General features: G+C 38.5%; 2 protein-coding genes across 2 annotated transcripts; both read right to left on the reverse strand.

Annotated features, from left to right (window-relative positions):
• Nucleotides 1-2,094: 2,094 nt before the first annotated feature.
• On the reverse strand, nt 2,095-7,988 carry LOC147557039 (uncharacterized). The gene is made up of 3 exons (XM_086664274.1): nt 6,425-7,988; nt 2,418-2,542; nt 2,095-2,286 (listed from the first exon to the last, which is right to left on the reverse strand). Exons 1-3 carry the CDS (start codon nt 7,986-7,988, stop codon nt 2,095-2,097), a joined length of 1,881 nt encoding a protein of 626 aa, XP_086520400.1.
• A 156-nt stretch (nt 7,989-8,144) lies between these two features.
• Nucleotides 8,145-9,008, reverse strand: LOC147557040 (uncharacterized). Its single transcript, XM_086664276.1, has one exon. The coding sequence runs from the start codon at nt 9,006-9,008 to the stop codon at nt 8,145-8,147; it is 864 nt and encodes a 287-aa protein (XP_086520402.1).
• Between the last annotated feature and the right edge of the window lie 8,185 nt (nt 9,009-17,193).

Raw genomic sequence — 17,193 nt, forward strand, 5'->3', positions numbered from 1 at the left:
GAAGGGTCTTTTACTTACACAGTCTAAGTATGCGCTGGATATTCTTAAGTTTCTCAACATGGATGGGATCAAACCGTCACCGACTCCTTTGTCTTCTGGCTGCCATCTTACTGCAAGTGGGACTCCCTTCAGTGATCCCACCTTATACCGTAAGATTGTTGGTTCTCTTCAGTATATCACGTTAACCAGACCAGATCTTGCATTCTCCGTTAACATGGCATGTCAGTTTATGCATGCCCCGACTCAGGATCACTTTCAGGCAGTGAAACGAATTCTTCGCTATCTCAAGGGCACTATTCATCTTGGTTTACAAATTTATAAGGATTCTTCTAGTACTTCTCTTTTGGCGTACTCTGATGTTGATTGGGCTGGGTGTCGTGACACTCGTCGCTCCACTACAGGTTTTTCTATTTTTCTGGGCTCAAATTTAATTGCTTGGAGTGCGAAGAAGCAGCCCACAGTCTCTCGCTCGAGCTCTGAAGCTGAATATCGAGTTGTTGCTGCTACGGCTGCTGACTTGACGTGGATAGGTTTTATTCTCATGGAACTTGGTATCTCACTAACTTCACCTGCTCGAATTTTCTGTGACAACAAAAGTACGATTCAGATGACTGCAAACCCGGTGTTTCATGGCAAATCTAAGCACATTGCTTTGGATTACCACTTCGTTAGAGAAAAGGTGGCAGATGGTTCTCTTCTTATCAAGTTTGTTCCGTCACAGGATCAGTTGGCCGACATTCTCACCAAAAGTCTTTCTCATTGGCGTTTCCTGGATCTTTGTTCCAAATTGAATCTCCGCTCCAGTCCGGCGTTCAATTTGCGGGAGGGTAATGACAGTGAACCGGTGGGACTCGGTTAGAGTCTTACCCAAGTAACAATCTTGGGAATATCTTTTGAGATATTCTTACATTTCTTGTATATCAAGTCTTTCCTTTATGTATATCCCTTATTATGTAAAGTTTCCGTTTAATTGTAAACCCTAGTAGTATAAATATAATACAAGGGATTGGTATACAACCATCCTGTTTTACGGTATCTATTGAATTGTTTCATATATATTTCCCCTCATTTTAGACCATAGAAGTTGAACTTAATATAGTGTTATCAGTGGGTAGGATTCTAGTCGTACCTAGAGCCGTGGCTAGGAATTTGAGGGCCTTGGGCGAAGATTGATTATGGACCTTTGGTATAATAAAAAAAATTACAAGCAAAAAATTGAAATATGGCCGGTTAAAGACTTCTAATGAACATGACTAACTTAAAGTGATAAAACAAAATCTTTGTATAACGTATAGTTTAGAGTCTAAGCGATTTTTGAATATGATATCTTTTGTATCATGATTTTCCCATAAATATTTATGTATTGTTAGAATAAAAAACACTTAGATCTCGTTTTCTGAAAAACACGTCAAAAGATGAAAGATATATATGCACCCAAACAACAAAATAGTTTAAAGAGAAAGTGTGACGGAGCATAAATAAGAATTAATTTAGCAATAATCCTCTCAACCTCACAATTATAAGGAAAAGGAAAAAAACGAGTGATGGGTTTCAAACCCGTGTCTCAGGTGTGGAAATGCACAAACTTGACCACTAGAGCTGATGGAGTTTCACGTTGAAGTTTTTATATATAATTTTAACGTGACTTTCATAAAAGGTGGGCCCTTGTGGGGTGGGGGCCCAGGGCGGACGCCCTGCCCGCCCACCCCCAAACACGGCTCTGGTCGTACCTACTATTAGGTGTGAGTGTAAGTTTGTGGATAAGTGATGCAGCACGTAGTAGGGAAAGATTAAAAGTATAGAGATCACTCCTCTATGATTGATTAAATCAAACAAAACTTTATTCAATAATCTATGCTCTCTTAACAATGAACATAAAAGGCCTATTTATAGGCTTTAAACCTTAAAATAATAGAAGTCTGAAATTCTAAAATATTTAGAATCTAGAAACTACTAAAATTAGGAAAACAACTAAAATTGGGAAAATGCTAAATACTAGAAAATTTTCCCTCACACAACTAATATTCTAAAACTACTAAAACTAAGAAAATATAAAATTCGGAAACTACTAAAAATAGAAAATCTTCCTCTAGATCATCCAATCACTGACTTGTCACGACCCCACTTAGCATAAAATTCTAATACTATCTTGTCAGGTGCATCATTCTCACCGGGTTGGATAGAATTCGACCTGAAATTTGAATCGTCCTCGTCGTCTGAATCATCTCCAGAGTATGGTAATAAGTCTTTGACATTAATAACACCCAAGGAGTGGACATGACTTGGCTATTTCAGATGATAAGCATTCAGATTAATTTTTTTAAGTAATTCTAGTGATCTGATATTTGTTGCTGATAACTTGTTATATTCGTCCACTTGGAATCTACTTTTTGTTAAAACACCCCAAACATACTCACCTCCTCATACTCCACGTGTTCCTCCAGGCTCACCCTATAATGAACTATATTCGGTAAAATCGCATTAGGGAATTGATTTATTTGATGTTGAACATCCTTCAGCGGTGTTAAACCGACAGATAGATCTGTATGGAAAACATTCGCGAATTCATCCAATGTTGGGGGAGCAGAATATGGAATCACGTCATCCACAATACTACTTTCCTTAACAATTATATATTCAACATCATTTGTTTAACCTCCTCAATAAACAACCCATGAGATAACAAATTTGAAGTGTCACCTTTGTTAGTTGTAGGAAGAATCTCTCTACTAGGTAGCATGATGTGTCTAAAAAGGTACACCCGCAAGTATACGGGCGTCAAGTAATAAAAACTCGGTAAAACCGGAATCGAATCCTCAGGGACTAAGTATAATCTATTCTAAAACTTGTATCTATGGAAATTTCTCTTTTTAAGATTGTTTTTAAAGTGAAATAACTAAAACAGAAATAATAAAAAGTTGATAATCGGGAAACTTATGAGAAGGGAGAATCTAGGGTTTCAGGATCCACTTCAGCAAATATGACATCTGACTTATGCAATTTAGATCTTCTTCTTTTATAACTCAAGGAAGAATAACCAACCTCGGATGATCTTTACTTTTCAGGACACTTACTTTAAACTTTCAATTTCGGTACATAAAATCACGGGTACTCTAACTATTAGATATCAAACGTAAGCATGATACATTAAAGACCTAAAGCCTAAATATGAACCATCAAACATAAGTATAACTAATGAAAGGGGTTATCGTAAAAGATACGCGAAGAAATCAAAGTATTTAAGTACTTAAAAGAGATTAAGTCAGAAAATCAAATAAAACTAAAGCTTAACCTTAACCCTAGATCGGGAAAGTTAGTTACTCATGATGGATGAGAGCATAATAATGATTAAAAAGAAGGAAAAGAATAACATTAAAAAAAGGAAAAGAATTGGAGAAGAAAACACCTTTTTTCTTGAAATTTCACTCTGTGCAGCCAAACAGACCCTAAGGGAAAATTGTTTTCTCGTCTTCTCCGAAAATACTTCTCTGTGGGAAAACTATTTTCCTTCTCTGGTTTTTCTCTCTCTCTTTACTGTTTTCTCCTTCTTTCTCTTTCTAAACTTTCTCTCTCTATCTCTAAAACAAACCAGTAACACTTATCTTTCTCTCTCTAACCGAAATAGTAAAGAAAGAAGAAGATAAAGAAATTTTAATGGAGTTTATATTAATTCAATCTCTCTCTCTACAGTATCTCTCTCTCTCTCTCTTAACTCTTTCTATCTAATCTTCTCTCTCTCACAAAGAGAAGAATCAGAAGAATAAGAATAAGAACAGAAACAGAAACTACAAATTTCCCTCTCTCTCTAGCTCTCGGCTTTAATGGTGGATGGAGAGATGTTTTCTTCATCCGACTTCCTCTTCTTTATATAGGATTGAATGAGGCGGTCCCTATCTCTCTTTCTTTCCTTTTTTCTCTTCTAATCGAGTCGGTTTAACATCGATTTCCTTTTCCCTCTCGGTTTCTATTTTTGATTTCAGTCGGTTTAGAAACAGAGAAAAGAAGAGGAAGAAGATGATGGTCGGGTAAAGCTTGGTGTACTTTTTAGCTGGACAGAATGTAACCCGCTACTTCTCTGGTCCATCCGATTTATTTCTTGGATGTGCGCCACGTGTCCTTCTTGACTCTTAGTCCATTGAGTTTGACCCAAACTTTGACTCTCTATATTTTACTCATCCGAACTCCGATTTGACTTCCGTTTTCGCTTATGGGTTCGTCTTGAACTCTACTTTCCATCCGAGCACAAATCTTGACCATGAAATCAGAATCAACAAATGACCAAAATACCCCTAGTCTGCATTTTCTCCGACTCTTATCCGTTCTGCACACATAACTCTGAAATAGATACCCGAGTAGAAAAAAAAAAGTAATTCATGAGAGTAACTGCCCTAGATAGACTAACTTGTCCAAATTAAGAGACTCAGATGGGACATGAAAATGTCCCATCAACATCCCCAAACTTAGATTTTGCTAGTCCTCGAGCAAAACAGAAAAATAAAACTAAACCTAATTCACCACTTTTGTAGGGAATCACGATTGCACTTAGCACGTGCAACAAGCCGTTAAACCCCTAAGTTACCCCTAGAGGACGAGTGTGGTCTCGTGAGGGTTTGCAGTAAATCTACCCACAAAATTCAACATTTCAAAAATCAAGAAGGGCATTAAAATACATGATCCGGACTTGTTTATCCAAGAGAGTTTTGAAGGCTAATAGAAATGCAGTCTAAGTCAATCAAACCATCCGAAAGCTAAAAATCCATTCACTAGTAATCAAGATTCTAAGTGCACGTGACCAGCCATTGTGAATATCATTTCGGTTCTGAACAGACAAGACCTCGATTACCGTCTTAATACATTTCGCCTCGACTGCTGCCTCACGGTCATACACTCAAAAATTTAAATCACTCAAAATTGGTTCACTCAATGTGTGAGTATGAGTATGAAAGAAATTAAACTCAACACATTACAAAAGCTAGACTAGAACTTTTGATGGACGACTGATCTCATAGAAAGGAAACAACCACTAATATGGGATGGAGAAGCTAACCTACTCTTCTCACCTGATCTACTTTCTAACCGTGTTTCCTAGAGGTCAATAGATGATAAAGATGAACTAGAACTCCTGAGAACTCGACTTCTTCGAATCTTCAAGAACTTTTTCAAGGGATAATTACTTAAATCAAACAAACACTTTTCCCTTCTTTTTCTTTCTTCAAGGGATAACCATTTTTTTTCTTTTTTTTTATTTTCTTCTTTTTTTTTTCTTTCAAGGGCTAGTCTCTTCAAGAACTCTTTTTTTTCATTCTTTTTTTTTTTTGACTTGACGTTGATTTTGATTTGATTTTGATTTTGATTTTGACTTGATTACTTCCTTCTTGAATTCAATTCTCTTTATTTTCACTTTCATGCCTTATTCTCAGGAATCTAACTGGTGGATGGAGTTCCTATTTTCCTCTAGTTGACACAGTTATCAAGTTTCTCAGACTACAAGAGAAAGGTTCGCATTCTTGATGACACCCCTAGTGGTTGTGAAATTTAAACTCAGGAGATCATCTGAGTTCTTTTTAGTATTGCGAGGTTGAGTAGCTCTTCATTCTACTCGGAATTAATGCAGAAGAGATCACTCAAAGCTAAAAGAAAGGCTCAAATTCTCACACGGGTTAAGTCTCCACTAGTGATTAATCAGGTTTTCTCAGAAATGTGTACTCTTCACCTATCTAACACTCACATGGCCGGTGCACAGACAATTTCAAGACTCAACTTTCATGAACAAACCCTTAGCAAGCAGACAGTCTAACCAACTAGACTTTATAACTATTACCAAGCAAAAATAACTAGATTCACAAATCAAGAAAATTTAAAAATTTGACCCTTTTTAATTTTTGAAATGAAAGGACAAAAATTCAATCCCCATCCCCAAACTTAGACCGAAGATTGTCCTCAATGTTTTGAAGACTATGCAAAAATAATAAAATGAGGGAAAGATATTACCAGATTTGAATGTCCTATATTTGGGTTGCCTCCCGAAAAGCGCTAAGTTTAACGTCTTCAGCCAGACGATGAGGATTTTGAAGAAAAGCTAATGAAAACCTACTGGATAAGGGGTTACTAACTCTCCATAAAATAATAATCGAAAAACTTGAGGATCAACCCAGAATACAAAATCACCAGTGAGGCCTAAATTCTCCTCTATGAAATAGTATGACAAAACAAGAGAGACTTTCAGGGTGAAGATACCATCCCCAAACTTAGATGATTGTAAAATCACTAAGTTTGCAAAACAACCTATAGGACTCTCCATAAGACTTGGATCTATACTCAAATTGGGAGTTTCTAAAATGGGATCATTGGGCTTTTCCATCGAACTAGCCACTACGGGTCCATGCTCCTTAGGTTTTAACTCAAGGTAAAGATTCGGACAGACCTTCTAAAATTTCTCTCATTATTGGGTCATCAGTGTCCTTAAAGAACTCTAAGGTTTCCCCTACATCGAGTGAGTCGTCACTCATTTCCCTTAGCCATATTTCATCCTCCCATTCATTTTGTTCCAACATAATATCATGGGTAAGTTGAGCAGAAGATTTAGGCACAGGAGATACTACAGACTCAACTCTTGGTTCCTCTAGAAGTGGCTCGAGTGTCATCTCAGAATCAGCAATAGAATTAAGTGGTGTCTCTGTGGCTGGCCAAACAATTGGCTCTGACTTTAGTGCAGTATCTATCTCATTACTACTACCCTCATCATCAATACCTAAACCCAACAACTCTAACAGAGTCTCTAATGGGTCCCTTACCAGAGTGGTCGGTAATGCATCCTGAACTAATAAGTCTATCAAGTTCAACTCATTAAACTCGTTTTCATCATCAGGGTGAAGTCCAGCATTAAAAATGTTCATCTCTACTGTCATATTTCCAAATGACAACTTTAGAAGACCACTTCTACAATATATGACAACATTTGATGTAGCTAAAAATGGTCGACCTAGTATCACTGGGATTTGACTATTAGAGTTATGGACAGGTTCTATGTCTAGGATAATGAAGTCAATAGGGAATATGAATTCCCCAACCTTAATCAGAACATCCTCAACAACGCCCCGTGGGTGTCTAATAGAGCGATCTGCTAACTGAAGAACCATAGAGGTTGGTTTGATTTCTCCTAATCCCAACTGTAAATACACGGAGTAGGGAAGAATGTTAACGCTGGCACCTAGATCTAGTAAAGCATGTTCTACTTTAAAATTTCCTATGGTGCAAGGTAGTGTAAGGCTTCCTGGGTCCTTGTACTTTGGTGGGATATTATCTTGAATGATTGAACTAACCTTCTCAGTGAGGAAAACTTTCTTATGCACATTCATTTTACGCTTCCTAGTACATAAGTCTTTTAGAAACTTAGCGTAAGCTGGGACTTGCTTAATTGCATCTAGTAATGGAATGTTAATGCTAACCTGTTTGAATAATTCCATTATTTCCTCAAACTGAGACTTCTTCTTTGACTCTACCAGTCGTTGAGGATACGGGGCTTTAGGGACATAGGGCTCAGGTACCACAGGTGGGTTCTCAGGTTCAGGGGCCTTCTCAGGTTCTCCCCTAGGGATGTTGGTTGGTAAGGAGGAGATTTCAGGATCTGATTCACTATTTTCAGGCACTCCTACCTTATTGTCAACTACCCTACCACTTCTAAGGGTGGTTACTGCATTAGCTTGTCCCATTGACTGTTTTCCTAGAGTACCTTTTGGATTTTGCTCAGGCTGACTAGGAAACATACCTTTTTTCCTCTGGCTGAGAGCTTCTGCAAGTTGACCTACCTGGGTTTCTAAACTAGCTATAGACTGGGTGGTCTTTTGCATAAATTCTGTTTGGGTCTTAACTAGTTTATTCACGGTCTCCTCTACAGATTCCTTATTCTGAGAAGTGTATTGGGTACTCGGTTGGCCCTGATTTTGATCATAAGGATTCCTAGGAGCATTGAAACCAGGTGGGTTCATAGAACTGCTAGGTTGACTCTGGTTTTGACCTTGATATTGATTTTTGGACCATGAGAAATTAGGGTGATTTCTCCATCCCGGATTGTAAGTGTTTGAATAAGGGTCAAACTTTTGATGATTTTCTTGCCTAAAGTTTTGATAAAGGGCATTAGCTTGTTATGTTTCAACAGAAACACAGAAGAGGGGACACTTGTCCCCTGTATGAGATGGGTCTCCACAGAAGGAGCACAGATGTGAAATGGGTTCATTTCCAACACTCATGGCTTGAGTGGGCTCTTCCCTGAATGCTTTAGGCTGACCAAGCTCTAGGGCTTCTATTCTCTTGGTTAGGGTGGACAGTTTTAGTTCTGAATCATCTACTCTATAGGCGCCACCTCGATTTGGAGTAGGATTTGTCCTAGTGGGGGGTCCTCTAGAAGTTTCCCATTGTTGGGATTTCTCAGCTAGATCTTCTAGAAACGCCATGCACTCATCAGCAGGCTTATGGGTAAAGCTACCACCACAGAATGACTCGACCATGGATGTAGTGGGATAGTTTAGTCCGTCATAAAGAATCTGGACTAACCTCATTTGATCGAACCCATGGTGAGGACATTGAAGTACAAGTTCTTTAAATCTCTCAAGATATTTATAGAGAGATTCTCCTTCTTGTTGCATTAAACTATTAAGACTTTGCCTTAAAAAAGTAGTTTTATGCTTAGGGAAGAATTTTAGAAGGAACGAACTGCTTAATTCTTCCCATGTAATAATGGAGTGAGGTTGTAAGGCATACAACCATGATTTTGCTTTCTCTTTCAAAGAGAAAAGGAACAACCTAAGTTTCAGGACTTCAGGAGACATATTTTGAAAGTTCATGGTCCCACAGATTTCTTCGAAATCCCTAATATGGTAGTAGGGATTCTCGTTCTCAACCCCACGGAAGATAGGAAGCATTTGGATTATGCTCGGCTTTAACTCGAAGTGAGTTGTAGCCTGAGGCAACCGTATACATGATGGCTGACACGTTCTAGTGGGGTTCATGTAATCCTTGAGTGTCATAGGTTGGGTTCCTTCCCGTTCTTGGTTCATATTCTCACCCATATTGTCACTCACAGAAGGTTTTTCTAGAAGACTTAAATGGGTTTCTCTACTAATGAAACGACCTCTCTGATCACGATATCTATCGGGCATAAACTAGAAACCAATGACCATGGAAACAAATAGACTATTATTTTTTTTGTTTTTGTTTTTTTTTTGAAAACCACGGAATCACTACGAAGATCCTAAGGAAACAAACACAATCAAGCTGACTCCACCAAGCAACCTAAACAGAATCTAGCAACAAGTTATTAGATATAGATTTAGTGAATGGCTTGTCAGATTTGCCTAATAATCTAGACAGCTCCTATTTCGCCACAATACTTGAACTCTGACTGTTATAAAGGTTACTCGAACAGAGTAGTCGGTAAACAAATCTCCAGGAAGACAACCAACGATGAACGTTGTGATAGCCGTCTTCCTTTGGCAAACGTTTCCTCTTCTCGAGGCGGCCTTTTTGACAAGAATTGCTCACACACTTTCCTCTGAGAATGCCTAGATAAAAATCGAGTTCCCGAGTTGTTTTTGAAGGTCCTATGAGCTCGATACCCTAGGGTTGCTGTCTAAATCAGATTTTAATTATTAACGAGGCTTAGGATCGTGAATGTTGTTTCCTAAATGGGCAAGAGAACGGTGATGAAATCCGAACTCCTATCTTGTAATTGGGTTTTGTGCCCTTACTAAAATGCTTACACTAACAGTTCGACAAAACAATGAGGCAAACAAATTCACACAATTACCCACTTACAGGAGATTCGTGGGTGATCAGAAAAATTACCTCCCTTAAGTGATTCCGATTTTTTTGTTTTTTATATGTATTAGAAAAAATTCCTTTTGAGTCCTTCTTCTTGTTGCACCTCCTCTTTTGATCCTTAGTGTTCTGCAGACAAAAATTGAGAAGCAAGTCAAAAAATTCAAAAAGTAAAAATTACTGAAAATAGAAACAAAAGTAGAACAAATTGATATTAGTCCCCGGCAGCGGCGCCAAAAACTTGATGTGTCCAAAAAGGTACACCCGCAAGTATACGGGCGTCAAGTAATAAAAACTCGGTAAAACCGGAATCGAATCCTCAGGGACTAAGTATAATCTATTCTAAAACTTGTATCTATGGAAATTTCTCTTTTTAAGATTGTTTTTAAAGTGAAATAACTAAAACAGAAATAATAAAAAGTTGATAATCGGGAAACTTATGAGAAGGGAGAATCTAGGGTTTCAGGGTCCACTTCAGCAAATATGACATCTGACTTATGCAATTTAGATCTTCTTCTTTTATAACTCAAGGAAGAATAACCAACCTCGGATGATCTTTACTTTTCAGGACACTTACATTAAAACTTTCAATTTCGGTACATAAAATCACGGGTACTCTAACTATTAGATATCAAACGTAAGCATGATACATTAAAGACCTAAAGCCTAAATATGAACCATCAAACATAAGTATAACTAATGAAAGGGGTTATCGTAAAAGATACGCGAAGAAATCAAAGTATTTAAGTACTTAAAAGAGATTAAGTCAGAAAATCAAATAAAACTAAAGCTTAACCTTAACCCTAGATCGGGAAAGTTAGTTACTCATGATGGATGAGAGCATAATAATGATTAAAAAGAAGGAAAAGAATAACATTAAAGAAAGGAAAAGAATTGGAGAAGAAAACACCTTTTTTCTTGAAATTTCACTCTGTGCAGCCAAACAGACCCTAAGGGAAAATTGTTTTCTCGTCTTCTCGAAAAATACTTATCTGTGGGAAAACTATTTTCCTTCTCTGGTTTTTCTCTCTCTCTACTGTTTTCTCCTTCTTTCTCTTTCTAAACTTTCTCTCTCTATCTCTAAAACAAACCAGTAACACTTATCTTTCTCTCTCTAACCAAAATAGTAAAGAAAGAAGAAGATAAAGAAATTTTAATGGAGTTTATATTAATTCAATCTCTCTCTCTCTACAGTATCTCTCTCTCTCTCTCTCTTAACTCTTTCTATCTAATCTTCTCTCTCTCACAAAGAGAAGAATCAGAAGAATAAGAATAAGAACAGAAACAGAAACTACAAATTTCCCTCTCTCTCTAGCTCTCGGCTTTAATGATGGATGGAGAGATGTTTTCTTCATCCGACTTCCTTTTCTTTATATAGGATTGAATGAGTCGGTCCCTATCTCTCTTTCTTTCCTTTTTTCTCTTCTAATCGAGTCGGTTTAACATCGATTTCCTTTTCCCTCTCGGTTATTTTTTATTTCAGTCGGTTTAGAAACAGAGAAAAGAAGAGGAAGAAGATGATGGTCGGGTAAAGCTTGGTGTACTTTTTAGCTGGACAGAATGTAACCCGCTACTTCTCTGGTCCATCCGATTTATTTCTTGGATGTGCGCCACGTGTCCTTCTTGACTCTTAGTCCATTGAGTTTGACCCAAACTTTGACTCTCTATATTTTACTCATCCGAACTCCGATTTGACTTCCGTTTTCGCTTATGGGTTCGTCTTGAACTCTACTTTCCATACGAGCACAAATCTTGACCATGAAATCAGAATCAACAAATGACCAAAATACCCCTAGTCTGCATTTTCTCCGACTCTTATCCGTTCTGCACACATAACTCTGAAAAAGATACCTGAGTAGAAAAAAAAAGTAATTCATGAGAGTAACTGCCCTAGATAGACTAACTTGTCCAAATTAAGAGACTCAGATGGGACATTTTCATGTCTCATCATAGCAACACAATTTTCTTCTTGTCAGATTGAAAACTATAAGTGTTCTTTCTTTGCTTCACTTGTTGTGATTTTTGATACGTTAACTTGGTGTAGTTATGTGGAAGAAAAGTTGCACGCATAAATTTCTTCATCTTCTCTGACGAAGTTACCTTTAATTTTCCTGTTCTGGACCGCACCAACTTATGTTGCTGCCACCATGCAGCAACCCTATCACGGAGCCTAGTAGCCACAAGAGGAACCTGTCTATCTTGAGGTATCCCCTTAAACTCTAGAATATCGTCAATCGTAGTTAGCTACTCGAGGAATTCTTCAGGTTGACCACGCCCTCTGAATTCCGGGACATCAATCCTCAATCCCGCTTCCCATCTCTGAGAATCGTAATTGGTCTAATTCCTTCTTCCCAAAACATCTCTAGCAAAAAGATTATCAAATCATCTTCAGTAGATTCATCGTCCCTTTCTGAGTGACAATTTGGTGAAGTCGGTTTTCTTTAATGAACAATCAAGGTATCTAACCGATATGTCAATCCTTCCATCGTTTGAGTCATCTGTTGTTGCCAATCTTTGTCTAATGGTTGAGTTATAGCTTCAACTCTTTCACTAACAATATCCATGAGATCTTCCCATACCTCTAGCAGGTTGTCTTCTCAGTGGCATTGTTAAAGATCGACGCAAGCTCTGATACCAACTGATGCAGCGTGTAGTAGGAAAGAGATAAAAGGTATAGAGATAGCTCCTCTATGATTGATTAAATCAAACAAAATTTTATTCAATAAACTAAGCTCCCTTCACAATGAACATAAAAGACCTATTTATAGGCTTCAAACCCTAAAATAATAGAAGTCTAAAATTACTAAAACTTTAAAATATCTAGAATCTAGAAACTACTAAAAACTAGGAAAACAAAGTAAATTGAGAAACTGCAAAAAACTAGAAAATCTTCCCTAAAGCAACTAATATTCTGAAACTGCTAAAACTAAGAAAATATAAAATTCGAAAACTAATACAATTAGAACATCTTCGAATAAGTCATCCGATCCATGACTTGTCGCGGTCCCACTTAGCATAAAATTCTAATGCTATTTTATTTGTTGTCTATGCTTATTCTTTATTATGGCTCCCTTGCCTAATGACATCTCCATTCTTGCATGAAATGTCAAAGGGTGTGGCGATTTCATAAATCGTAAGCATCTCTCGACCCTCATTAATGAGTATAAACGAGACATAATCTTCCTCTTTGAGACCAAATGCATGACCACCGACCTTAGAAAATTGTTCAACCTCCACAACCATTACAACCATTTCACGGTTGAGCCTATAAACAAGGCAGGTGGGCTGGCAATTTTCTGGAATCAGGCATGATCTCTTGACATTTTGCATGCAAATACGAACATAATTCATGCTAGAGGCACCCAACATCAACACAATCATTCATGATTATGGGGTTCTATGGATGCCCATATAAAACCAATAAAACGAAACCTTGGGAGGAACTTAAAAAGCATGCCCCTGAAGTGAACAATATGTGGGTGCTTATAGGAGATCTTAACTGTATCCTACACCCTACAGACAAGGTGAGAGGCAAGAAGCCAACCCGACCCAATCGATGAAAAATAAAAATGCTATTAATGAGTTGGGTCTCCAAGATATAGGTTATAATAGGCCTCCCTTCACCTGGTCTAACAAGCAGTTTAGTGGCAACTTAATCCAAGAAAGACTTGACCGAGCCTTGACTAACCATCAATGGCTCTTGGACTTCCCTGCTTCTCTTTTTACTCACCTTCCTAGTATGGGCTCCGACCACGATCCCATTCTACTCACCACCAAAACCAATTCCAACCTTGGACACAGACCTTTCAAGTTCATCCGAACTTGGATGTCCCACCCCGAGTGTGCCAGTTTTATCAATAACAACTAGATCGACGCCACGACCCAGATTCAATCCAAACTCAACTCTTTAGCTATTAAGCTTTCCAAATGGAATAAATCGGTCTTTGGGCACCTTGAGACTAAAATCAAACATCTTACCAAAACCATCCAAAGTTTTAATGATCACAATACTCACCAGAAGCCCTTCTCCCAACTAGAGGATCTCTTCCATCAACAAGAGACTCTCTGGAAAGAGAAATCTCGGAATGCTTACATCAACCTAGGTGATCGCAATACTAAATACTTTAATTCCAAAGAGATCAATAGAAGTAGGAAAAAAATATCCACTCCATCAAAAGAGAAGATAACACTTGGTCTAGTGATACGATGGAAAGCGCCAACATCTTCTCCTCCCACCTTATCAACATCTCTACCTCTGAGGGTACCACCATCTCAGAAGACCTCCTGAGTCTGTTCCATAACCAGATCAGAAACACTCAAACATAGCCCTCACTGCGAATCCTTTTGAAGAGGAAATAAAAAATGTCATCTTTTCCCTTAAGTCGGAGGCGGCCCCAGGTCCTGACGAATACCCCTATTCTTCTACGGATCCCACTGGTATACAGTCTAGGGGGATATTTTCAAAATGGTCGCCAACTCTTCCAGTCTACTCATCTCCCCCCTCTCTCTAACCACACTCACATTTGTCTTATCCCCATATCCAAAACTACTCAAACCGCGGCCGACTTCAGACCCATTAGTCTCCTCAATACCACTTACAAGATTATCACCAAAATTCTAAGGAATCGTCTGAAAAGAATGCCAACAAACCTTATAGCTCCCTTTCAAGTAGCGTATGTCCCGGCTAGACAGATAACATACAATATCATCATCAGCCAGGAATTTGTCCATTCTTTAAAATACTTCAAGGATAAAAATCTATTTCGGTCTTAAACTTGATATGTCCAAAGCTTTTGATCGCACCGAGTGGGACTTCCTTGAAAGCATTATGGCCAGGATTGGCTTTTCTAACCATTGGATTCAACTTATTCACTCCTGCCTCACTTCATCCTCAATGGTTGTTCGTAATAATAGTCGCCCAGTGCCAACTTTTGATGTTAGTAGAGGAATTAGACAAGGAGACCCCCTAACTTCTTTCTTGTTCACTATAGCCATAAAGGGTCCGAGTAGACTCCTAGAAACAGACAAGGAGCACCCTGACCAGTTCGTAGGTTTCCCCATTCCTAACTCTAACATCATTATGAAGCACCTTCTGTTTGCTGATGATTGCATCATATTTGGTCAGAACACGCTAGACAACATTTACAACCTTAATAGAAGGTTGAGAAGAACTCTTCTTCTTGACTAAATTGATAAACGTGATCTTTTTCTCTACAATCTTCTCTCTCCACTAGCTGTATATTGAGAGAGAGAGCTGTATATTTTTCTTCCAGAGAAAAATCCACACCTTTTCTGTTCTCTAATGACACTATATATAGAGAAACCCTAATTAGAATCATATTCAGATTAGGTCTTTCTATTTTCGAGTCACATAAAACATAATTACCAAAATACCCTAATAGGGTATATTGGCTATCCCCTTTAGTGTCGCCGGCCAGGGCAGCCCACTATGGGCTTTATATGGTCGGCCCACTTACCTTGGTCGGCCATCATATGCCCGACCCAAAAAGCCTTACTCCGGGCACCCCTTTTAGGCCCGAATTTCTATCTTGTTCCGAATCTCCATTTGAACATTTTCGGCCTTTTTAGTTGGATCCAATCCATCTTTAGCCTGTTCCCGTCTAGTCAAGTCTCTCCGATCAAGTTGTCGAATGGTTGTGCATGCATCCATATCATTAATCCCTTCGAGAGAGAAGAATTTTATGGATGTTCACAAAAGAATTTATGGATAATCATATCTTAAGTCATTTGAAGTGGTAGTGAACATCGGGAATGAGATATTCTCGGACGTTTTCTTTATTTCGAATTCGAGAGCGTTTCTCGGATTCTTTACCAATCGTGAAAATAACTTTCGTTTAATTCCTTCTGAAGGAATGAACGAAGGTTGGAAAACTATTTTTCTATTTGTCATATGTACTCTACATTAAGCAAAATCCTAAAATTTATTATCATTGCAAAAACACAGTTTTTGCCACATTATTCAAAATCGTCCCCGGTTGAATAATATGATTCCAAGATCCCATTCCTATGGAGTTAAGCGTACTTTGGCACTGCCCTTAACTCCACCCTCCTGGGTGAGTAACTCTTTACTGATCATACTCCCATGACTCTTAGTTGATGAATAACACTTATGTGTTAAATTCATCCTTTTGCCTCGAAATCCAAAACCCTTTTGCTGACTCGTTGAGAATAACCATTTAGACGCGTAGACCTCTTCATAGATCTACCCGTATTGTCCCGAGGTAAAAGATGGCACCCTGCTTTGGCATGACCCACCATCGGTGAACAAGGGCGCAATAAGTGTCTTAATCTGGGTAGGCATTACTCAAAATTCTTTTTGGGGACTTTTACGTAATTTATCAAGTTACGTTACTGTGAACTCTAGCATAACTAACTATGATTTATTACGTAAAGATTTATGTGGGTTTGCGTAATGATTTCTTAAATCTTAGTATTACTCCTAAAAGATCTCATCTTTTAGGTTATTTCTTGTTTGCCTAAGGTTCGTTTGGATTCATATCCTTGAACCACCATTGAGTACTCCCACTCGAATCATGATCCCATCATTCGATTCGTCAATGGTTTCTTAAAACCCTATACTCTAAGTATTATTCGGGCACATCACACTTGTGCTTAGAACAAGAAGCGCTTACCTATCTAAAGGTATACTTATCTACGCAATCACACACATATAAATATACATACATTCAGTGACAATCATATAAGATAAAGTATGTATCCTAGATTCGTTTCTAGGTTTGCTACGTTTCGTATAGCTATTTGTGGAAAATTCTGACATCTCTATGTCTGATGTGAATTCTAAGTCTATTTTCATGAAATAAGGACTAATGGCACGTCATATTTCTTCCTTAACAATTTCCAAAATCGCTTTAAGGAAAAACTCCGTTTGGATTATCGCATAATCCGGGTCAATTTCGGAAAAAATATGGTTGAAGTTGGAAGAAGAAAAGTCGAAACCTCCCACTTAAGTCAAACTTGGTCAAGGGACCCTATGACTAGTCTCGGGAAGACCAAGAGTGGTCATGGTCAAGGTCTGAGTCATGGTCGGACCCTGGCCGGCACGTGCCAGAACGTGCCTTTTCCCTCGGGTAGACGCGTCCTGGCCCTAGGCCAGGCGCGTCTCAACCCCTCAGACGCGTCCTAGACTCTCTGTCCAAGTTTATACATCTCGGACAGGAAGTCCGAGATGATCGGGATATGCCAGACGCGTCTGACCTAGGACGCATCCTAGGTCATCTCGGACTCCAAGTCCGAGATAGCTCTGGTTTCTCCAGACGCGTCTGGAAGGGATAGTGCCGGTCGCGTCTCGGATTCCCAATCCGAGACGCACTCGGATTACTCTGGTCGCGTCCAGCT

This window comes from Eschscholzia californica, unplaced genomic scaffold (genome assembly GCF_041429995.1).
Source record: "Eschscholzia californica isolate CP2 unplaced genomic scaffold, dmEscCali1.0.p SCAF_2, whole genome shotgun sequence".
NCBI lineage: Eukaryota > Viridiplantae > Streptophyta > Magnoliopsida > Ranunculales > Papaveraceae > Eschscholzia > Eschscholzia californica.

Excerpts from the sequence above, each read along its gene's own strand:
- LOC147557040 (XM_086664276.1), bottom strand. The coding sequence starts at position 9,008 with ATGAACCCCACTAGAACGTGTCAGCCATCATGTATACGGTTGCCTCAG.
- LOC147557039 (XM_086664274.1), bottom strand. The coding sequence starts at position 7,988 with ATGAACCCACCTGGTTTCAATGCTCCTAGGAATCCTTATGATCAAAAT. Across the intron at positions 2,543-6,424 it reads AATGAGAGAAATTTTAGAAG|ATCTATCTGTCGGTTTAACA; the intron begins GTCTGTCCGAAT and ends TTTTCCATACAG. Across the intron at positions 2,287-2,417 it reads AACACGTGGAGTATGAGGAG|CCAAGTCATGTCCACTCCTT; the intron begins GTGAGTATGTTT and ends CATCTGAAATAG.